This window comes from Protopterus annectens, chromosome 10.part0 (genome assembly GCF_019279795.1).
Source record: "Protopterus annectens isolate FY-2018-M chromosome 10.part0, PAN1.0, whole genome shotgun sequence".
Taxonomy (NCBI): domain Eukaryota; kingdom Metazoa; phylum Chordata; order Ceratodontiformes; family Protopteridae; genus Protopterus; species Protopterus annectens.
In genome coordinates, this window is record NC_056744.1 from 1,029,080,771 (window position 1) to 1,029,105,942 (window position 25,172).

Sequence of the window (25,172 nt, forward strand, 5' to 3'; positions counted from 1 at the left end):
TGTAATCATACGAGCAAGCCTAACCAGCTGGCCTTTAACCACAGCTTTTTTCTGAAATGTTGGATGCCAGCTATCAAAATGGAGGTATGAATTAGAGAAAATACTTTTGTGATAAATGGTAGAGAAAAACACTCATTGTCATAGTCTTTGGTAAGAAAAATATCCAAATAGGCCAAACCATCTTCATCCACTGAATGAGTAAATTTTACAAAAGAAGTACTTTGATTGACCACTGAATGAGTAAATTTTACAAAAGAAGTACTTTGATTGATGACATCTAAAAACTCATTTAGCTTGGCTTCTGTATCAACCCACACTAGAAAAATGTCATCCAAAAATCTAGTGTCGAAACTCCAACATCCACTGAAGGGACTGTTGAAGACAAAATTCTTCTCCCAATATGCCATGACTAGGTTGGCAAAACTGGGGGCACATGATGCCCCCATTGCCACCCCACTAAGTTGCTTAAACAGCTGCCCATCAAAATAAAGAAAATTATTTACCAAAAAAATTTCCATCAAAATTACTACTGTATTAATCTCATCAGTCTCTAACAAGCTGATGTCAAAAGGGATGCTTTCTAACCAAACTAACCCCTCATTGTGTGGAATAACAGAATATAGATTCTGAACATCAATAGTTACCAATAAGCAGTCCTTAGAGAACTCGTTTAGCCATTCTTGACAAAAAATCCGGTGAGTCCATACAAACCTACTTGATTTGATTAACTGTTTTAATCGACTATCGACAAATTTCGCTATGTAGAAGGTTTTACTTCTACCAGAATCCACTATAGGTCTCAAAGGGGGGTTATGGATGTGTTTGTGTATTTTTGGGATTCCAAAAATGCCTGCCACTACAGGGTTATTATTACAAAGATAATTATACTCATCTAAAGTAATTTAACCTTGCATAAGCATAGCATACAAGCAGGCATCAATCTTAGAATAAGCACTGTTAAGCTCATTTCTAGAAATATGGCCATAGATATCAGTAAATAATAAGTCATACATGCTATTATTCTAATCTTTGACATCCATAATAACAATTCCCCTTCCCTTATCTGGCTTCATTACTCTAATATTTTTATTTTCACAAAATTCTAAAAAAAGTTGTTCTTCTTTCTTGCTGAGATTTATAGCATCTGTATTTTTAATATCTTTAAAAATCTTGCGTATATCTTTTTCAAATAATTTCTCAAATAAAAGAAGCCAGTTATTGAGTGATGGATTAAAGGTAATAGCTTTTCTAAGACTTACATCATTGTTGGTGGAATTTTTACTAATATCAAATTCAAACCACAATGATAAATTTAATTTCCTCGTAAATAGCTTGAGGTCAGTCAAAACTTCTGCTAAGTTCACACTTTTAGCAAGCACAAAGCTTAGACCTTTACATAAGATGTCAGCATACTCAGCAGAAAAATTTATATTTGAATAGTTGTACATGGTAAAATCCTTATCTGAATGTAAATACAAATGGGCCCCTTAGTAACATTATCCCCAACTGACCCATCTACATCTAAATGAAAAGTAAAGGCATTCATATCATTAACTTCAATATTTACACTATTGTAAGACTGTTCCATATTTTTACTGAAAAAACAAGTGGGTATCTCTATAACATTTCCACCAACTGACCTATCTACATTCAAATCAAAGGTAACAACATTCATGTTATTGGCTTCAATATTTCAACTATTAAAAGATTGCTCAAAGCCACAACGCTCCACTGACGATTCATTATTAGCAAGTTCTCTAACAGTTGGCCAAAATATATCAACTGCAAAAGTCTTATAACCACAAATGCAATCAAAAGCAATGTCCACATCATTTAAATTCGCATCACTAAACAAGGCTAACAAAGTCTAGAAAACGACTCAGCCAGTAAATCCAACAGATTTATTTTCTTAACAGACTTCTCTTCTCCAGCGCCTCGGCATAAGCCTTTAACAGAGTATAACAAGAACTATTTCTCATTCCTTTTTATAATAAAAACAGTTCTAATTAAACAATTAAAAAAAGCAATTAGTTAAAGCAACCATTTCCAATCAAGTTCTCTATTTAACCCCTTAGGGTATAAAGTAGCAAACTTTAAAATAAACAATGCTTCCTTGCATTGTAATTTATTCTTAATACATGTGCCTTTTTCACAATACACTTTTTCTAAAATTGTGCCTACTAATTTATTTCCATCACTATTATGATACTTTTTAAAGTGTAAGCCTAATGGGCTTTCCACCTTTTCATTTTTAATATTTCTTAGATGTTCTAAAAATCTAACACGAAAACTTCTTTTAGATTCACCTATATAGAATAAATTACACTCACATTTAAGCACATAAACAATACCTTCTGTATTACAACTGTAACTATCATTCACACTAAATTTCTTTCCATTTATTTGATCAAAAAAATTCACTGTTTGATTACATATACTGCAGTGTCCACATGCTTTAAAACCACAATCAGATACACATTTGGTTAGTCTTACAGTAGGAAAAATGAAATAAGCATGTACTAACATATCCTTAATACTTTTTCCATGCTTATATGACACCATAGGTCTTTGAGGTATCAATTCTCCTAAAGAAGGATCTTGTGTCAAATATTTCCAATAGAACATAATTATTTTAACTAATTCCTCTGTATACACTCCATAAGTGGTCACAAAAAATATCTTTTCCACTTGTTTATTATATATATTTTTATCTGATCTACCATGATACTTTACTTGCTTATTACTTTGATTTTTTAAAATCAAATTTTTCTTAGCTTGTTCTACATCTTCTATACTATAGCCTCTTTTGATAAATGTACTACAAATTTGTTCAATTTCTAATTCTTTTTGTTGCCTGTCACTGGTCAATCTTGAAATACGCAATAATTCATTATAGGGAAGTGCTGATATCAAGTGTGGTAGATGACAGCTAGTCCCATGAATAAAGTTATTAACACCCTCACATTTATGATGGACTGATGTTACTACTTCATTATTTTTTACTATCAAATTCACATCTAAAAATGTTACTTTATCTCCCCACTGAGCTCCATCAAACTTTATACCAAAGTTATTACAATCTAAATCCTGGATAAATTTAAGTACACTGGAACTGTCCCCTTCACACAAAAAAATCAAATCATCTATATAACGATAGTACTTTATCACATGATTTCTAAAAAAACACATCCTATATAGAAATTCTATTTCAAAGTGACCCATAAATAAATTTGCATATGTAGGAGCAAACACTGCTCCCATCGCTGTTCCCTTTATTTGTTGGTATAAAGTATTGTTAAATTCAAAATAATTATTTTGAAGACAGAACTGTATTAAATCAATTATATAATAGGTCAGTGGTGTATCACCTAGATGAAACTTTAAAGCTTTAATACCTAATTCCTGTACAATATTCATATACAAATTTTTGACATCTAATACTATCCAGTATCTATTTTCATTCCACTGTATTATGTCTACTTTTTCAAGAAAATCAAAAGCGTCTCTAATCTACGATGATAACTTCACAACCTTAGGTAAAAGTAATTCATGTAATACAATTCCTATGTTGTGAAGAAAGTAATTACATGCAGACACTATTGGGCGACCCGGAGGGTTACATCTGTTTTTATGTAACTTAGGAAGACAATAAAATTTAGCCATAGTACATTTATCTATGGAAAACTTCTTCTCAATGTCCCTCTTAGTAAAGTAACCCAACCTATGCCCTTTATATATTAATTCATTATATGCCAACAAAGCTGTATCATAGTCTTTCCTTACTGCAGTTCTATATATTTCATCATTATTTAAATTATCCATACACATCTTATAATACTGATCTGCTGTCATCACTACTAGCTTACTACCTTTGTCTGAGGGCTTGAAAACAATGTCATTCCTATGTCTCATTTTTTTCAATGCCTCCCACTCATTTTTAGTCAAATTATAAGAAATTTTTCTCTGTTGTTTAAAAATATCTTGCATAGAATAATTTACTACACTAGAAAAATATTTTACTGTTTCATTATTGAAAGGAGGTATATAGCTGCTTTTAATGCTAATTTTGTCAGTTGGCAACAAGCAATAGGCATTCATAATTTCATCATTTTCAAATGAAGAATCACAAGAAAAAAAATCCATAAAAGTTGTTTCATTTAGAGAATCATGCATATCAAAGGAATTCATTACTTCTATATTATTTTCTTTATGCCTTGAAAAAAAACACAATAGATGTAATTTCCTTACTAACTTAAAAATATCTATTTTAAATGAATATATATTCGAAATAACAGTAGGAATAAATTTGATACCACGATTTAATACTGCTATTTCAGTGTCTGTAAAAAGACTGCCAGTTAAATTGAAAACATACTGTTCACCTGGCTCACAATCAGTATTATAAACTTCAGAAAAATTAGTACCATCTTTTTCTTTTCCCCTGTTGGTTCTGTTGTTGTTGTCTACCCCACGTCATATCCGCTTGTCCCCTTTTCCGACCTCTCTCACTTGTATTGGGTCTATTGTGAAAATGTTCATACATATATTCACTTTTTTGAGGTGGAGGAAGTGAAGGAAAGTCTACATTTTCATCCGACCATTCTCCTGAAGCTTCAGTTGCGTCTGACGAAGCAAACGAGACACCATGTTTTTTCTTTACTACTTTCTTACCAAAAGACCCGCCCATGGTCTTCTGATAGTTTTTATTAGAGAACGCTGTCTCATTAGCATATTCTCTTAAGTCTCTCTGTAATTTGCGTATTTTTCTGTCAATCAACGCTTCTGTTTTACTCAGAACTTTTTCATTTAAGTCTTTTAACACACCCTCAAACCTAGGGACCATCAGAGAATTGCACAGACTTGCACACAGTTTAGTAATGTCACTTTTAATCTGTTTTTGTTTTAACAGATCCCTTTCAACTAGAATGGCCACCCATTCTGTTGTACAACGATGTGCTGCCATCACCCATCTTTTAGCAAATTGCATATCTTCTGCATTTTTCTCATCAAACGGTGTAGAAGGATTTTTATACAGTCTTAGTCCTTTTGGTGTAACATTTAACTCCAAATACCTTTGCAAACTAATAATGTTATAGTGCGTTGCATTCTCTCTAAACAGTAAACTTTCAAGCCTCTTAACAGTACCTTGTAATTCAGCAGAAATAGCTGTATTATGATTCTGTCCTATAGTGGAAAAAGGATTAACTGTTCGTTTTTGACATCCATCCATCAGCAATTTATCCCAGATCTTTTGCGACTCACCCAAATGGGATGTAGAAATTATACCTCTTTCAGGCAAATGTTCTCCCACCTGTAAAATACTTTGCTCAAATGTTCTTTGAGTAGTTTCTCCCAGATCCTCTCGAAAAATTCTGGGAGTTTGAAAAGAAGGATCACTGGCCATATGGAAAGTATATATAACACCACACAATGAAAAAATAATCCAGAAAATGACTCAGCCAGTAAATCCAATAGATTTATTTTCTTAACAGACTTTTCTTCTCCAGCGCCTCGGCATAAGCCTTTAACAGAGTATAACAAGAACTATTTCTCATTCCTTTTTATAATAAAAACTGTTCTAATAAAACAATTAAAAAAGCAATTAATTAAAGCAACCATTTCCAATCAAGTTCTCTATTTAACCCCTTATATGTATTCAAACAGTGAATTTTTTTGATCAAATAAATGGAAAAAAATTTAGTGTGAATGACAGTTACAGTTGTAATACAGAAGGTATTGTTTATGTGCTTAAATGTGAGTGTAATTTATTCTATATAGGTGAATCTAAAAGAAGTTTTCATGTTAGATTTTTAGAACATCTAAGAAATATTAAAACTGAAAAGGTGGAAAGCCCATTAGGCTTACACTTTAAAAAGTAACATAACAGTGATGGAAATAAATTAGTAGGCACAATTTTAGAAAAAGTGTATTGTGAAAAAGGCACATGTATTAAGAATAAATTACAATGCAAGGAAGCATTGTTTATTTTAAAGTTTGATACTTTATACCCTAAGGGGTTAAATAGAGAACTTGATTGGAAATGGTTGCTTTAACTAATTGCTTTTTTTAATTGTTTAATTAGAACTGTTTTTATTATAAAAAGGAATGAGAAATAGTTCTTGTTATACTCTGTTAAAGGCTTATGCCGAGGCACTGGAGAAGAGAAGTCTGTTAAGAAAATAAATCTATTGGATTTACTGGCTGAGTCGTTTCCTGGATTATTATTTCATTGTGTGGTGTTATATAAGGCTTACAAAGTCTGTTGATTAATCACACAAGTGTCTTGATTTGTAACAGGACAAGTCATATCTCTTACTTTTGGGTTCAAATGTTCTTTCTTTTAGTGCCTTTCCTCCCCTTGGAGGTTTTTCCCACAAACGGCTCTTATTGGGCTTGTTGTTGCCTTCAAATGATGATTTAGGTCATGCACCCCAATGCACAAAATTAGGATTTGATATATCCTAAACTAGTACATTTATCGATGGGTTCTGACCTTTAGAACTATTATTTTTGTCCAAAAGCCTCTCCAAACATCTAACTTGCTACTCATCTGAATTTCAAAGCATTGAGAAGGATCCAACACTATTCTCACAAGAATTTAAAGCCTCGATGTCTCCATCAACAAATGGGAGTGTTTCGTTGTGTTAATGGAGTGCTGGAGCTGATGATATTAGATAGGCATTCACTTTAGAAAACACTTCCATATCCCTGTGCAGTTTTTTCATTTTTCTATTTTTAATTATCAAACAAATGTCATCCATTTTCTTAAATACATTGGCATAGTTGGTAAAGTAATGCTTGAAGACACCATCATTTGTCAAACTGATGTTCAACACATCAAGATCTCTAAAGAGCCTGTCCAGTAGCACTTCGTTGTTATGGATAATTAAGTGCATGATATCAAACCCAGCTTTATTAAAAACATTAATGAATGCTTTATGGAAATGCAGTAAGGGAACTCTTTCCTTTACCACGTTATAGTGCAGTCTCGGAGTTGGTATATTTAAAGAGCAGGGGGTGGCCCCCATGTGGGGGTGCAGGGGGGCTTGCCCCCCTGCTTACAACAGTCAGGTAAGTTCCCTTTCTTTTTTTTATTTTAATCATATGTTTGATGTTTGAAACTTTGAACACTTATATTCAATTATTTAACATTCAAAGTTTTCAAACTTCGAACATATGATATAGACCCTATAATAATAGGATGTACAAATTATTATTTACTGATATCGGCCAAATTTCTAGAAATGAGCTTAACATTGCTTAGTCTAAGATTGATGCCTGCTTGTACGACATGCTTATGCAGGGTCAAATTACTTTAGATGAGTATAATTATCTTTGTAATAATAACCCTGTAGTGGCAGGCATTTTTGAAATCCCGAAAATACACAAACACATCCATAACCCCTCTTTGATACTTATAGTGGATGCTGGTAGAAGTAAAACCTTCTACATAGTGAAATTTGTTGATAGTTGATTAAAACAGTCAGTTAATCAAATCAAAAAGTTTGTTGGGACTCGTGGGATTTTTTGTCAAGAATGGCTAAACTTGAGTTCTGTAAGGACTGTTTATTGGTAACTATTGATGTTCAAAATCTATATTCTGTTATTCCACACAATGAGGGGTTAGTTTGGTTAGAAAAAGCATTTCTGACATCAGCTTCTTGGAGACTGGTGAGATTACTGCAGTAGTAACTTGGATGGAAATGGTTTTGGTAAATAATTTCCTGTATTTTGATGGGCTGCTATTTAAGCAACTTAGTGGGGTGGCAATGGCAGTGTCATGTACCCCCAGTTTTGCCATCCTAGTCATGGCATATTGGGAGAAGAATTTTGTCTTCAGCAGTCCCTTCAGTGGATGTTGGAGTTTCTACACTAGATTTTTGGATGACATTTTACTAGTGTGGGTTGATACAGAGGACAAATTAAATGAGTTTTTGGATTTCATTAATCAAAGTACTTCCTTTTTTAAATTTTACTCATCCAGTGGATAAAAATGGTTTGGTCTATTTGGATATTTTTCTTACCAAAAACTATGACAATAAATGTTTTTCCTATAACATTTATCTCAAAAGTACTTTCTCTAATTCATACCTCTATTTTGATAGCTGGCATCCAACATTTCAGAAAAAAAGCTATGGTTAAAGGCCAGCTGGTTAGGCTTGCTCGTATGATGTCAAATTTCATCTGGAGGTAGATAAATTGATGGAGACGTTTCTGAAACAGGGGTATTCATCTGACTTGTTGACTTCAGTGAAAGATGAGGTTTGTGTTAAAAGAAGTAGAGGGATTTTTATGCCACTGCTACCAGTGCCTGTTAGTGATGTCCAGGGGGCGGAGAGTACTATGTCCGCTGGTAAAAATATGGGTACAAAAGATCATTTTGAATACTCCTTGATTGTAACTTATTCTACTAACATATATGATATAGCGGATGTGATTAAAAAGTTTTGGCCAGTTACCACAAATATGGATGGTTGCAATAAGAATTTTGGCAACAGACCAAAGTTTGTGTTTAGAAAAGTGAAAAGTTTTAAGAATTTATTAGAAATTACTTTGAATGGGAGAAGTGGAATCAGGCCTAAGGGCATGTTTATATGCAATCATTGTAACCAATGCCAGCATATTCTAGTCTATGAGTCTTTTAGGATTAACAAAAGGAAGTTCTTTGTTAAGAAACATTTTAATTGTGACTCCAGGGGGCTGGTATATGGGGCCTTGTGTCAGTGTTGTAGTGCATTCTGTGTAAGTACAACTTCTCATAAGTTAAACGACAGAATATATGAACATATGAATGAAGTTGCTAAAGCTAAAATTACAAATGCCTTATATAGACACATTTCAAAAGCACCAGATCACAATTTTAAGTTTGTGATGTTGGATTATGTTGAAAAAGACCCTAAGGGATTTCTTATAGATGATCCTTTAAGTAAAAAGGAGTTAGTCTGGATCTTGAGGTTTAATGCCTTCAAACCCCCTGGTTTAAATTAGCCTTTCTCATTAATACCCAATCTGATGATGTTAATCTTCTTTCCATTCATCACTGATGGGTTTGGTTCCTAGCCCTCAGAACTGAGTCGTCCTCTTTACCAAGCTCACACCAGCCATAAAAACTCTTACGCTAAGTCTCTACCCAGTATGCCCTTCTCCCTGTTACCTCAGATCTCATTTGTTGCATAGCCATAAAGCCGCATTTCAGCCGAGCTTTCAGCTAAGTAGAACTTTATTTGATATCTGTGTGAAATATTTCCTATATTTTCATTTTTTATTGAGCGAATAGTACTTCTAGAGTGTTTTCTTCTGTCTGATCATATTTTTTCATCTCTACTCTACCCGTTATTACCATTTGTGAACTTTTAAATACCATTGTTGGTACAGCCTTTCCTCCTTTACCTTTGTGGTATTCCTTCAATACCATTGCTGGTATTGTCTTTTCTGTTTAACCTATTGGCTTTGTTTTTCAGTGAGGTGTTTTCTTTGTTCTCTGCATATCACTGTGTTGATATTTGTGACTTCATTGAACTGTGTTTGACTAACTGGATTATACTGTTGGCCTGTAGTGTCTCTTTCTAAAGATGTTGGATAAGAAGGGTACTTCAGGTTTTAAGCATTGTGCTTCATGTAATGGCAGGTTACTTAATAGTGATTCTCACGATGACTGTGTGTACTGTTTGGGAGTGCCCCTCCTTTCGGTGCAGCCTCCATGTTACATTTGTCAGAGTTTCAGTCAATGCACTCTTAATGAGCGCAAAAATAAACAGATTCTGGAATGGGTACTCAAGTCTTCCTTTTCAGAGGCCATTTCTGTGATGTAGGTCTCAACCCCTCCTACCAAAGACAAAAAGAGGTCCCACTCAGTTCCCTCCTCACCATTGGGTGATCAGGGAAAGCCTGCGAAATCTAAGGTCCCAAAGTTGTCTTCAGAACATAAATCTGCCACTCCACCTCCATCTTACTTGGCTCCGAGCAGCTCGAAAACTTCAGTACAGGTGCCAGTTTCGGCACAGGTCCTGCCTCCGGCACCAATTATAGACCTTACTATGCCTATTTCGTCTTCAGCACCCGTGGCCACTTCGGCTCAGGGCACACCTTCAATGACTTCATTAGTTACCATTTTGGAATTGACCATTTCAGCTCCAAGTACCACTTCGGCACCGAGTCTTGTACCGGCTTCTCTGGATTTGACTCCTTTACTACCGGTCTCGAAACTTGAGACCTCGGTGCCGGTAGACCTTGTAACTGTGGACCTGATACTCCCTTTCCATAGATCTGTTTTTGGGCCAAGCGTATAGCCCCTTCATGGAATGTCTTGACTCTCCATCCGGAGTATCCACTAGATCCACCAGGAGCCTGTTTGAACATGACATGGTGCGTCTTGTGGACCAGCTGTTGTTAGCCAGGGGGATACCCACACTTTCTAAGACCCATCCACCTGCAGGATTTGGGTTGACTTATCCATGGACTCCATCTTACACTCCTCCTTCGACCATCCTGGTTCTGAAGCCCTCTCCTCCAACATCCTTCTTGGAACCCATCACCTCAGCGCTGACAGTGCATCTCACTCTGGCTCTGAGTTTGCTCCTTTGGTCTTCGGTTCCTGTGGAACTGGTCCTTCCTCAATCTGGGGATTGGGGGACGGGCACTTTGACCTGTGGCATGGAGCCATCTTTCTCCTCGGTTCCATCCTTGGCGCCAATAGCCACATCCACACCGATCCTGCTTGAGGCTCCACCCGTGGGGGCAGGCTAGTTGGAGCCGGGTGTGACCCCGGTTCCGAGATTGTGTTTACTGGTTCTGGGCTCCCATCCCACTTTGGGACGGCCTGCCTTCCACATGATGGAGAGGGCTGTTGCTTCTGGCAGCACTCCATTGATGTCGGAACCTGAGTTTTCACCCCCTGAGCTACAGCTGTCACAGACCACCTCCCCAGGACACTGGGCAGAAAAGCCACAGGACACCCCTGTTCAGGGTACCCACTCTTCTGAGTCCTCCTCAGAGACCCCCACTGAGGAGCCTCCTCAAAAGAGGACATGCAAGAGGAAGCATGTGGACTCACCTGAGGAGTCCTTAACTGAAGACATGGATTATGATGATAGTGGATGGTCCCCTCGGTTGCCTCCTGATGTCTCCTTTGAAGACATTCTGGAAATGCTTAAGCAGAGTGGTGACTGAAAGCCTTCCAATCCTTCATCTGAGGAGTCCGTGTTTCTGCAGGCTTTCCATGCCTGGCCTTCTACCTCTTGTGTGACCCCCGCCTGCCGATGAGCTCATCCAGCTCGTCGTGCAGCTCACTTGGAAGAACCCTGATTCCATTGAGGCAATCCCTCGGAGACTAGACAAAATTCTTTCCCTTCCTGAGGAGAGCCTCCACTGGTCCAAAGGGCTACCAGTCGATGCTATGGTGGTGGTGGTGACCACGAAAAAGGACTTGGCTGAGGAATGTCCCACTGTCCATCTGCCCAACAGGGAGTCCCAGGTAGTGGATAGACTCGGGAAGCTTGTTTTTGCATCAGGGACCTTTGCTATATGGTCCGTGAACTATTTGGCACATTTTACGAGGCTCCAGAGGGACTTCATCTCCAAACTCTCTGGGACTCTCGCAGGACAGTTGTCTGACGAGGTCAGGAAAAAAAGTGGCCTCAAAGCTTGCAACCCTAGAATTGATATCCAACTCGTCCATGAGGTTGCTTTCATATTCAACCAAGGGGGTGGCTAGAGCAGCGGGTTCAGGCATTGTCATGCGGTGCCATGCCTGGATGCGCATTTGTGACCTCACGGATCCCTTCAAGTCTTCCTTTCTGAATGCTCCCATCGAAGCTTCATCCCTTTTAAGCTCCAAAGTGAAGTACATGCTAGCCAGGTGCGAGCAAGATGGAAAGACCCTGTCTGCCATAGGCCTATGGTTTTCCAACCCTCAATGTACCTTCTACAGGAATCAGAGAAGTAGAAAAATGTGGCCGCACATGGTGATGATACCCCAGGAGCAGAGGGGGTAACAGTTTCAGAAGATGCCCCTACAGAGGCAGAGGGGGTCCTCGTAACCAAGGCTCCAGAGACTCTCTCTCTGGACAGCCTTACCAGCGCTTCTGAGGAGCAGCCCAAGTGCTTACCTCTGGAAGCAGTCAGGGGTCATTTCTCTGTGCACCAAGCTGCCTGGCAATCCATTACCACTGATCTTTGGGTGCAGAGTATCATCACCAGAGTTTACACCATTCCCCTTTCTTGTCACCCAAACCTTCCAAGAAAACATCCCGACATTCCACCCAGTCAAAGGGAAGAAGCAGCTTCAGAGATTATAAAGCTGTGTCAAAAAAGAGTCATCCAACCAGTCCCACCAGACCAGCGTGGATCCAGATTTTACTCAAGATTCTTTTTGGTGCTAAAAATGACTGGGGACTGGAGACCCATTTTGGATCTTAGCAGTTTAAACAAGTCTGTCACCCAAACCAAATTCCGGATGGTCACGGTTCAGTCCATTCTTCCCTTTTTAAGAGAAGATGATTGGATGTGCTCGATAGATCTCCAGGATGCTTATTACCACATCAAGATGGACAAACACTCCAGGAGCCTGCTTCGCTTCTGGCTAGGGGCCAGTCATTATCAGTTTCATGCCCTGCTGTTTGGTCTATCTTCAGCTCCCAGAGTGTTCATTAAATGCATGGCAGTGGTTACAGCTCACTTGAGACTACAAGGATTCCGTGTGTTTCTATATCTGGATGACTGGCTCCTCACTGCCCCCACCAGGCATCTTCTGGTAACAGCACTGCATTATACTCCCTCCCTGGCAAAATTGTTGGGAATAATGATACACTGGGAGATACTTACTCCTACACAAAAAAATAGAGTTCATTGGAGCAGTGTTCAATACTCAGTCCTGTCTAGTATCACTCCCAATTCACAGACTCCACCGATTGAAGCTTCAGCTCTGAGTAATACTCTCTCAAACAAAAGTCTCAGCGAGTGAAGTTCTTCAGGCCCTAGGTTCAATGGCAACTTCAATCCTGATAGTGCCTCTAGCAAAGCTACATATGCAGATCCTGCAATAGCTCCTTCTTTGTCAATGGTTCCCAAACTGTCTCCCCCTCTATTACCAGATTCGAATAGCTAACTCCTGCAAACAGGACCTCCTTTGGTGGATGAGGCCAGATGTAGAACTTTGGAGTCGCCCATTTCAGTCCCCTCAGCCCAGAGCCATTGTGACCATGGATGCTTCCCTAATTGGGTGGGGGTGCCATTTCCAGGGGAAGACAGTCCAAGGCACATGGTCCTCCTCAGAGGTGCACCTGCATATCAGTGTTCTGGAACTGAGAGCTGTGCTGTTAGCATTGCAGGCCTTTCATTCGGCTCTCCCTTCTGGGACAGTTGCAATTCAGTCAGACAATATGTCAGTGATCTGGTATATCAACCAGCAAGGAAGAATCAAGCCCTACCCCCTTTGTCTAGAAGCCATGAGAATTTGGCAATGGGCGATAGCTTCCAAATGCTTCATTACCACTGCATTATACTCTCTCTGGCAAAATTGTTGGGAATAACGATACATTGGGAGAAGTCAAACCTTACTCCTACACAACAAATAGAGTTCATTGGAGCAGTGTTCAATACTCAGTCCTGTCTAGTATCACTCCCAGTTCACAGACTCCACCGACTGAGGCTTCAGCTCCGAGTGATACTCTCTCAAACAAAAGTCTCAGCAAGGGAAGTTCTTCAGGCCCTAGGTTCTATGGCAGCTTCAATCCCGATAGTGCCGCTAGCAAAGCTACATATGCAGATCCTGCAATGTCTCCTTCTTTGTCAATGGTTCCCAAACTATCACCCCCTCTATTACCAGATTTGAATAACCAACTCCTGCAAACAGGACCTCCTTTGGTGGATGAGGCCAGACGTAGAACTTTGGAGTCTCCCATTTCAATCCCCTCAACCCAGAGCCATTGTGACCACTGATGCTTCACTAATCGGGTGGGGGTGCCATTTCCAGGGGAAGAAAGTCCAAGGCACATGGTCCTCCTCAGAGGCCCACCTGCAGATCAATGTTCTGGAACTGAGAGCTGTGCTGTTAAGCATTGCAGGCCTTTCATTCAGCTCTTCCTTCCGGGACAATTGCAATTCAGTCAGACAACATGTCAGTGGTTTGGTATATCAACAAGCAAGGAGGAACCAAGTCCTACTCCCTGTGTCGAGAAACCATGAGAATTTGGCAATGGGCGATAGCTTCCAACCGCTTTCTGATAGCAGTGGATATCCGGGGAGCTCCAACTTGATTACGCACAAATTGAGCAGATGCATTCTCATGCCTCACGAGTGGTCTCTCAACCCGAGGTGGTGACAGAAATCTTCAGCCACTGAGGCCAGCCTTGCTGTGACCTTTTCACCTCCCCATCAAACAACAAGTGCAGCAGCTATTTCGCCCTACTTCCCCTGGGGGGGGGGAGTCACCGAGGGAAGCTCTAATCCATGATTGGCCCATGAGACTTCTTTACACTTATCCTTCCATCCCCCTGAGTCCACAATTTCAAAAGAAAGCTGTTCAGTTGAGATGTATGGTAATCCTCATAGCTCCATTCTGGCCTCGACAAGTTTGGTTCCCCTTCCTTCAGCCTCATTTAGTATACCCGCCATGGATTCTGGACCCTCTACCAGATCTAATTACTCACCTCCAAGGCTTGAGTCACCCAAATCTGTCCAGTCTCAAGCTGACAGCTTGGTTTTTCCACTTCCATTATTCGCCAGGCAAGCTAATCTTTCCTAACCTGTTCAAGACATAATTCTGGCCTCTCATAAACCATCCACCAGAAGACTATATCAGGATAAATGGAAAAGGTTCTCCATCTGGTCCAAGGATAACATACAAGATCCATATTCGGCTCCAGTAACTGCAGTGCTTCAATACCTTGCTAAGTTTTTTGCTAATAGAGCCTCTACCGTACGAGTACATCTAGTGGCAATTTCTAATTTACACAATGGTATAGATGGCACCCCTCTTATCTCTTTACGCCTTTGCTAGGCCTTCCACAAGGGGACCTCTCATATCAAGCCTCCTGTCAGACAGCCTGTGGAATCTGATTTTAGTCCTTCAGTCTTTGACTCAAAAACCTTTTCAACCTGTTACAAAGTGTGACCTAAAGTTTTTATCTTGGAAATCCTTGTTCTTGGTAGCCATCGCATCTGTCAGAAGGGTCTTGGAGGTGCAGCATTGTGTATCTAGAGGCCCTATCTGGTCTTTCATAAAGACAGAGTATCACTTCAGACAAATCCATCCTTCCTTCCCAAAGTTCTTTCTGAATTCTCCATAAACCAGACCATTGATCCACCAGTGTTCTTTCCAAATTTTGCCAATAGATGAGAGTACTGCCTTTACTCCTTAGACATACATAGAGGCTGTTTCCAAGGTTACATTATCAAAATGGCTAAGGGACTGCATACGTTTCATCTATTCCCTCAGTAATGAACCTATGCCAAAAGTTAAAGCTCAAGAAAAATACAAATACTGAAACTGCTGAAACAACGAGACAAAGCACCCAAAGGATGACACAGGAAGGATAAAATGCAAAGTTTATGAAGTGCTTTTTGTCAGGTTCACTTACCCAACTTCCTCAGATAACAACGAAGTAATGCACAGAAGTTTTTAAATAAATTCAAGTTACATTCAAAAGTCATGTGATAAAATCATTTACATAATAAATTACTAACAATTAACTACAAAGAGTCTCAATGCATTCTTTAAACTACCTTGCTTTTAAAGCGATAACCTCGCTAATAAAATGTTAAACCAAAACAACAATACTATTCGCAACTCTAAATAATGTTCACTACTTTAAATGCTTTAAATAAAGTTAAAGACAGTCCTACTACTATTCATGCCTCTAAAAGCTCATAGTCAAGTAATGTCAGTGTATTATATCTTACTTAAAAATACATGTATATATATATATATATATATATATATATATATATATATATATATGTTTACCTCATATAATATATGTATATAAATACAATATAATGTTTTTATATATATATATATATATATATATATATATATATATATATATATATATATATATACAAACTTTAAACAATTCCTTACAGCTGTCTCTTCAAACTTCTAAGTTTCAAGTATGGCAAGATTGAACAAATTTCATTAATGCCAGGAGGGTGATGGGCATCTAACCATAACTGCCATAAAAGTTCCAGTTGTTCTAGTAAAAAACTGGTGGACCCCCCTCTATAGTCTTCCATGGCTTGATCTATGGCCCTAAATTTAAAACTATGAGTGGAATTATGTTTAATATGTTTAGCTAAAGCATTCTCAATTTTATTTTTTCTTATACTGTACAAATGTTCATATATTCTTTATTTTAGTTTTCTATCAGTTTTTCCGACAAAGAAAGCTGAACAGAGATTATATTGAGCTAAATAGACCACCATTTTTGTATTACATGTAAACATTTTCTTAATAATATATTCCTTATTTCTAATAATAATTTTTTCTCCTGTTGCTGTAAAACCATAATAATTACATAATTCACATTTAACATTCCAGGTGTACATACAAAGTTTATATTGGGCACTTCCAAAATATTTTTCAGATTATATCCTCTCCTATTCACAAATTCTGGTTTTGGTCCTATTTTACTTACTATGTATTTGTCATTTAAAAGGATGTTCCAATTCTTCAAAATGACATTTTTAATTGTTCCCACTGTTTCAGGACTATAAGTAAATACAAAGCTCATATTGTATTTTTTACTTGTTTCCTTTGTATCCAATTCTCCCTCTAGATGCACAATATCTATTTGATCTATATTCTCTTGTAGTACAGTTTTTTCATGGGGTTCTATATGTTTTTGTTTTAAAATTGGTTCATATATTCCCTTAGATCTCTTATGAGTTACTTCAAATACCAAATCTGAAAGAAGTGTTACTGGGTACCCTGTTTGTGTGAACATCTGAAATAATTGTTCACATTCTTTGTGAAACTCCACTTCACCAGTCAGCATTCTAGCTGCACAAACTAGTTGGCCCTTAACTATTGATCTTTTCGGGGAGTAAGGATGTGAACTGGTGAAGTGGAGAAATGAGTTAGAGTACGTTTCTTTACGAAAAATAGATGCTTTGTAACCTTCTCTATCTTTCCTAAGGAGTACATCTAAATAAGCTATTTTTTCAGTACCAAAATTATTTGTAAACTTTAAATAAGAACTGCTATTATTAAGATGTTCCACTAAATTTTTAGCTATAATTTCATCACCCTTTGGATGATAAAAATATCATCCAAGAAACATGAATAATAATAAATACAATTCATTATATCAATATTCGAAAAAATATTTTCATGTTCCCAATGGGCTAGAACTAGATTTGCATAACTAGATCTCATCGGTGAGTCCATTGCCACTCCTGTTAGTTGTAAATAAATTTATTCTTCGAATATGATATAATTATTATACAATATAATGGAAAGCAGTTCTTCCACCAATCTAATGTCTATTTGTGTAGCTTTATATTTCCTCATCATTGTTAATACTGCTTGAATCCCCTCCTCATGAGGTATAGAGCTATACAAATCGCAAACATCTATTGTTAAAAATTATATTCTCTGCAAAACGCCAGTTTATCTATGTCTGATAAAAATGACCAAGAGTCACGACAGATCTGTTTTTCATTGTTGACATATTTTTTCAAAATTTTTTCCATTGCTTTTGCACTAGCATAGATGACAGACTGCCTAGCATCTACTAGTGCTCTCATAGGTGGGTCAGCAGTATTCTTGTGGGCTTTTGGCACTCCAAAGATACATGGAATTTTTGGAAAAGATATAGTTAAATAATTCAACGTATGTATATCTATTGTACCTTCTATGAACAAATCATTAAGGTATATGTTAATATTTCGATATGCTGTATTTAATTAATTTCTACTAACTTTCATATATGATTCAGTACTTAAAACCTTATTCGTTTTGGTTACATAATTGGTGTAATTAATCATTACCAACCCGCCTCCTTTATCTGGTTTTATACATGTAACAAGTTGACTTTTTATTTAATTTAATAATGAATATTCTTGTTTAGTTAAGTTCTTATTATCATAATTCCTGTCACTTAATAAAGTTCTAAAATCTAATTCACATATTTCATCAAAAACAAATAAAGATGGATGTAATGGTGGGTTGAACATGCTAGGAATATATAATTCAATAGTTGTAGTTATGTCACTACTACAAACAACTGCCAAATTTAATTTTCTCACAAAACTTTTAAAGTCCAGTAACAGCCTCGCAATATCAAGGCGTGATGTTGGTACAAATGTGTAACCTTTTGAGAATAATTCAACCACATCTTCACTGATCTCAATGTCTGAGTAATTAAAAAGTTTAAAGTCACCTGATTTATTAACCACAACTTTGCAGGGGAAACAAAGTGGTTCAGCATCAGGTTCTTCTACCTTTTCTGCTTCACTTTTCCTCGTGTGTTGTAAGGGTTGAATTGGTTGTTCGTTGTAGGGCTGTACTTCTTGTTCTTCACCGAGTGAAAATTTTGTCAGTTCAATTGTACTATCCCTGCATATGTGTTAGTATCTGCATTATTATGTAAAAGTTCTTTGCCTCTATTTATTTCTTTTCCTTGTTTATTGGCACTAATTTCAGTGTCATTTCTACTGGTAGATGGCATAGAGCCAAAGTCCTCGTTGTTCGAAGCTTGATTTACATTGTTATAACTAACTGGCTTTGTATGCAAATTACTTACTGGATTCCACGTCTGCGATATGGGCGGGTTAGGATATGCAGTACCTTTAGTGTAGTCTGTTCGATCTCTTTCCAGCTTCTTAATTTTAACATCTTTCAATTTTTCAGTTTGTTGGCTTATACTTGTAAAAATTCTATTGTGGTCATAGCAGTAAGATGTATAGTCAGGGTGTTTTTTATATCAACATTTAGTTGCTTAATTTCCTTAACTAATAATTCCAAGTTACATTTATAATGTTTGCTCATAAGCTCCATAAGTTCTATACCTTGCCTATTAAATAGCTGTATTAATTCTTTGTGGAAAACAGTCCCAGCTTCAAGACCTGTGGGAAATTGCCAGGATCTAAGTCCTTCTGGGACTATGTTAGTATTACAACATTCATTGAAATAACTGATTTCTAATTGTAGTTTTTTGTATTTTAACAGTTTAACATCAAGTAGTTTTAACTTGTTCACCAATAAATTTTAATTTCCTTCAGGCGATAACACAACAAAGGTTCCCATACCTGGTTTAAGCAGAAGCGGTACATCATTCAGCCAGGCAGAAATCTCCGGTGTTCCAATAAGCCCCAAGGATGAATTTGAATTTGTATTAGGTGGTGTTACAACAGAATCATTACTTGCTACATTGTTGCTACTCCATTGTGTTAGTAGCAATGGATTACGTTGGTTCAGATGACTAATTCTTTGTTCATTTGTTGTAGTTATAGGGACTAGTGTTCGTGGACTAGATACACCAGTTCTATTTAATCTTGCAGTGCCATCTGATTCTTCGTTCACTACAGCTGGCTGCGGTTGTGATAGTTGCTGCAATTGTGATAGTGTTTCCACTCGTACTGCAAGGTCGTCTAATCTTTTAGACATTAAGCCAAGAAGCAGGGTAAGATTACCTGCTTCAGTTTGAGTTGACTGCATTAATGTATCCTCCAATAGTACAAGTTCTCGGATGCCATTACGAAACAAACTGGAGAAAAATACAAATACTGAAACTGCTGAAACAACTAGACAAAGCACCCAAAGGACAACACAGGAAGGATAAAATGCAAAGTTTATAAAGCGCTTTTCATCAGGTTCACTGACCCAACTTCCTCAGATAACAACGAAGTAATGCATAGAAGTTTTTAAATACATTCAAGGGATATTCAAAAGTCATGTGATAAAATCATTTACATAATAAATTACTAACAATTAACTACAAAGAGTCTCAATGCATTCTTTAAACTACTTTGCTTTTAAAGCGGTAACCTTGCTAATAAAATGTTAAACATAATCTACAAACTCCAAGTCTACCCAGCACTAAATAACATCATTCAAGCTTACGACCCAGACAGAAAACAGGTCTACAGAGCATCTCTCTATATCCAGACCTTCTAAGACAGCTGGACAAAGCCTCTATTCCCATTATGTTGCAAAAGCATGAAACTCGCTTCCTCGTACTATGAGAACTACTGCTAACTGACTTGCCTTTAAAACATTAGTGAAACAACACATGATCAACTCCTGGCTGTGCCCGGTAAAAACATGTCAAATAACTAAATATTCGGTAACTGTTCACAAGTGTACAGAATTGTGCTTGTGAAACTGTTGACAGTTGCATTCAGTCATTCACAGAGTGTGTAAACATACTCACTAGGATGTTGTTGTCCACTAGGTTCAATACCCAGTGAGTAAGTGTCATTGGTGACACAGATTTTTTTTTTTTTTACATAGCCAGGCATTGTGAGCACTTGGAACTGTTGAAAATAGTTTTCAACATTATACAGCCACTCTGTGGACTATGTAGCAATTCCTAGATCTAGTGGGGTTTAGTTCTGAGGTCGTCAGATAAGGTATCCTCAGGTTTCCTAGTATAGTTGCAGCCCAGCAGAGTAAGGCAATGACATCCACAGACATACTGGGCTGGATTCCATAAAGTTTGAGGAGTGTGGTACGTTATGCTGATGTCAGGGGAACAGTTGCAGATAACTGTGTAGTATGTAAATATGCCACAGTGGAGTATCTGAGTAGTAATGGAATAAGTAATCAATTGCATGTGATCTGTAGGTAATGGAAACTGACTGTCAAATGTGATGTGTATTAACAAAGTTACGGAAAGAATCTTACAGTCTAACCAGCCTGACAATCAATACAGAATCTATCCAGTAAGCTTACAGGTAACTAGGGGCTATCACTGTAAGTCCATTATTATTAAAATATGCTAGATATCACTTAGGGATTCCAAAAGAATCCATACATTTTCTAATAAAAAATTAATAAAGGCAAAGGCAATCATGAGCACATTGCCACAGCTAACAGTAGCTAACAATGGGTGTTGGACATGTGTGGGTAACACGGGTAATATACACACCCAAGGAAACTGGGAGACAGAACAGCAGACATAAGGCATGAGTGATGAAGAGGGACACACAGGAGGTATGTTGAAATAGGAAAATCTGAGGGAAAGCCACAGGAGCATGGACAATGTGTTTTTTTGGTGGGACTTGGTCCCATTTTTTTTAAGAATAGAAGACTATATATAGGATATATGTACACTACTTTCCTCATGTGAGATCAAGCTATTTGACCTCTCAGTTCCTTGTCTCAGTTCTTTCTTGACAACTCGTATAGCCCTCTTGTAACCAGGTAAGTTGCAGTCTGCCAGTAGGGAAGAGTCCTAGGGTTAATGCTGTTGATGGGTCATATACACAAAGGATTGGTCATCTGTATTGGCCATCACACTAGCATCGGGTGAGAAAATATGATCTATGCTCCTCTGAAGACTGTTGTATCATGTGCCCAGTCCGGGCTGTACATAGGTGTTCCAAGATATGGAATATGGCTATATGCATTCTGTTTAATCATTTGGAGCCTGGAGCTGTCCCTCATACAAGGGGGTCTTCATAACCTCCCATGTTTTGTTGTGGTGAAATTCTTTAAAGCTTCAAGCAGGAAAATACACTGGTCATCGTTTCATCTCAAGAAACCCCACAGCAAAGTGCATATTTATAGAGGCTCCCCCAGCATGTTGCATCTGCTTTACTTATATATAATAATTTTATAATCACAGAAACACAGAAAAATGAGAAAAAGCCCACATAAATTCATTCACTGCTAGCTTGCAAGACAAAACTGCACCAGCAATGATTTCACAAGTCTTACAAATGAGACCAGAAGCTCAGCATCAAAGATTTTAATACCTTATCCACTTAGCACTTTATGAAAACTAAGGAAACCTCTGGCAGCATTAGTTTACAATACATAGTCCCCTGGGGAAGGAGGTCCAGCTATCTGTGATTCCTGATCCTGTCTAGCCATCCAGGCATTGGTCCAATAGAAAATGTCTTTGACCTGCACCCTGGTGTATTACCACTGTAACAACAGTCCACTTTGTGAAACCGTTGGGCAGTACAAAGTGTATTTCAAGCATTTCGAATCTACATACCTTGTTATGATGGCTGCTGTCAGTGGCCAGATGTAGTTCAAACATCTCTGCTTCTCATACCTCATTACTAGGCCTGTAAACAGTTGACAACTGTAGTACAAGTGTTTGTGCTTTCCAATATAATTATGAGGTTTGCGAGCAATGGACAATTACAATGCAATGTCTGCCTTTTAAAACAAGGTTCTTTCTGTGGGTTTGACAGTAAACAACTTCAGTGGAAACATTTGAGTAATTTCATCCCTGTATAAAAATGTTCATGTACGAATGCCACTTGGCCCAATACTTAGCCTTGAATATTGAACCTACCAGCCTCTTAACTAACACTATTTTTAGGCCATTTGGTTATGGGATTTCATGTGTACGAATGCTGTCAAGCAGGGTACATGGGAACACTGATACAGTGAAGAAAATAAGTCTCACAACTACACTTATGAACCTGATTGAAAAAAATTGTAACTAAAACACTGTGAAAATACAAACAGACCATAAAATGTCAAGAAATGCCTTTTAAGATAGAAACAGCTGTTGTGGCTGTCTGCTTTACAGTTCATATTCTGAAGCTGTTCCTTTTTTAGCTGCATACTGTCAGAAGGTATAAGAGAACTGGCATTGCTAAAAACCTCACAGATATAAATTTCAGATTTTAATTGCATGCAGGGGAAACTAGAGCAAGAGATTTTGTGTGTCTGCTCTGCGTGGAGGCAACACATAAGCTAATAGCTGTGGAGAGCATATGCGATTGTTATATCTGTGTTAGTTCTATATTCAGTGCTAACAAACTCCAGTGCAGCTGGCTGGAGGAGTGCGTGTCAGGGAAAGGGGTGTCACCATTTAAGAAGCAGATCTCTGTTTGTTGTAGCTGAACTGTAAGCCTCAATCTAAGCTTTCTATAACTAGAGCACAGCACAGCCATTAAGAACCTGGAGAGCTAGGCACTCATGGAACTTTTTTTTCCCTTCTAATCTAGTTAAACATTAAGCTGTGAATGAAGACTTCACTGGATTCTGGAATTTGGGATACAGAACGGAAGTCAGAGTTTACTTTTTGAAAAAAAAGTGGATTTCAGCAGTGTTCCTACAGAGATATGGCCAGGGAAGAGGAACATTACTACAGCAAACATGGTAAAGTAATAAGCCTTTATACATTCTTGACATTTTTGCGACTCTAAGATTTCTATTTATCCTACTGTTACCTACACTACAATAGATTTTGTGAAACTGTTATATTTTGTTACATGTCAAAATAATGAGTTTTACCGGAGAAGGAAAATAAGAATGTTTAGTGCATTTCCAATTGCTGACTACTGATTTTTAATATGACAAAGATGAAAAAGCTGGTGAGTTGTTTAACAAGGTAGGAACCAGAGAATTGAAAAGCACTTTTGAAGAGCATTTCTTACTTTGGAAAATGCTTAGTTGTGACTGGCTATAGAGTGAGAGTAGGGATTGTGCAATGTTAATCTTAGCGTATTATGGTAGAATACCGTTGCTGTGCATTACTTAAAAGTGTCAGGAGAGTTTTACAGAGAAGTAGATCTTAACACCTTGCATAAATGTGTTTGCTGATGTCAAGTTGTGCTTTTTAGAAGGATGGCAACAAGTCCACATGCATTTATTTGCATTTTATTTATTCTTTGCTAACCAGGTTAATAGTTTACTAGGCACAAATGTTCAGTATCAGGGGTGACATGCCCACAATGATTTGGTGCAACATGGTGTACTGAGGAGGCAGTAGATCTAAAATATTGGTGTACTGAATATCACTGATTCAGAAATAAATTCTTAGTCTGTACTGTGTTCATGTGCAAGTTTACATTTTGTTTTTAAAGTTTAATCCTTAAAAACACTTTTGTTTCCATTGTATCCTAATATTTAGTTACATCTGCAAAACACACGATTACTGTAAGGCTATACAGCAGCATACAGGAATACAGTTGCAAAACATGTTTCCATGCAAAGTAGGCCTTTTTTAGTGGTTGTTCATTATTCCTAATTTCTTATTGTGGCAGTAACAGAAGTAAGTGGTATTGCAAAAAGTATCTTCTTTATCTCTTATCTGTCTTGCTGTTTACTTTGGAATGAACTCTAATTTCTGTGTTATGTCATAGCTTTCACAAGTTTTAATCTATGTGAACATTTTTACACGCTTAAAATACTGATCATTTAGTGTGTTCTTGTAGCTAAAAATTAGTGCTTTTAGTTGCAGATTAACTATCCTATAAAGTTAAAAAGCTATTTTTAAAAAGAAACTTCATTTTAAAACCATGACTTGCTAAATAATATATCATTCAGCTACAAATATACTGCTAGAGATTTCATATGAATTGTGTGTGTGTGTGTGTGTGTGTGTGTGTGTGTGTGTGTGTGTGTGTGTGTGTGTGATAGGTGCCGGAAGCTGTTGAAGACTGGGGGGGGGGGCAGAGGGTGAGAGGGGCACTTAGTGATCTAAAAAGGGCAATGTTTTTATAACTATTTACTACCACAACATAGGTTCACTTGGAGGACATTTTAAGCTTAGCCAATTCCCTTTTGGTGTTTGAATTAACATTTTCTGATTGGTCTTACCTATCCCATGGCTGATAATTGTATATTAGCCCTAGTGAGAATAACCGTAATCAAACCATAGATAATTTGAGGGGACCCTTGTAAGGGATACAGCATTTAGGAACTGCCTCTATCCATTAGTGGCATGTAGGGCAGTAAATTATCTTACTTTTGTAAAATTATTACTTTCTATCCTGATTCTGGGTGTGCCCTTATTGTTTCTGACACATACATCTGCTACAGTTAGAAGTGTAGTACATAGAAGCAGAAAAAAGCTTGGCATGGCTTCCTTCTCAGAGATGAATAGGTTGGATGTGACAATGACAATGATGAAGATGATGATTATGCTGGTGACCATGATGAAATGTCAGACAGTCTGCAGGCAAAGCAACAGACTGATCTACACTGCTTGTGCTGCAGTCAAGTCAGGTTATTCTTTTTAGCACTTTACTCCAGATTAGATGGG

General features: G+C 37.6%; 1 protein-coding gene across 3 annotated transcripts in view; it reads left to right on the forward strand.

Moving 5' to 3' along the window:
- Positions 1 to 25,172, forward strand: part of SLC44A5 (solute carrier family 44 member 5) — a 4,403,163-nt gene that overhangs the window by 2,795,405 nt on the left and 1,582,586 nt on the right. For 2 of the 3 annotated variants that reach the window (XM_044085788.1, XM_044085790.1), the window contains exon 1: positions 23,055 to 23,284. Coding sequence is in view for 2 of the 3 variants with exons in the window: in XM_044085790.1 (XP_043941725.1) it covers positions 23,248 to 23,284 (37 nt within the window). In the remaining variant the exon portion in view is untranslated. Of the gene's footprint in view, positions 1 to 23,054; positions 23,285 to 25,172 lie in introns of those variants that run through there. The other variant, XM_044085789.1, reaches the window with a different exon arrangement.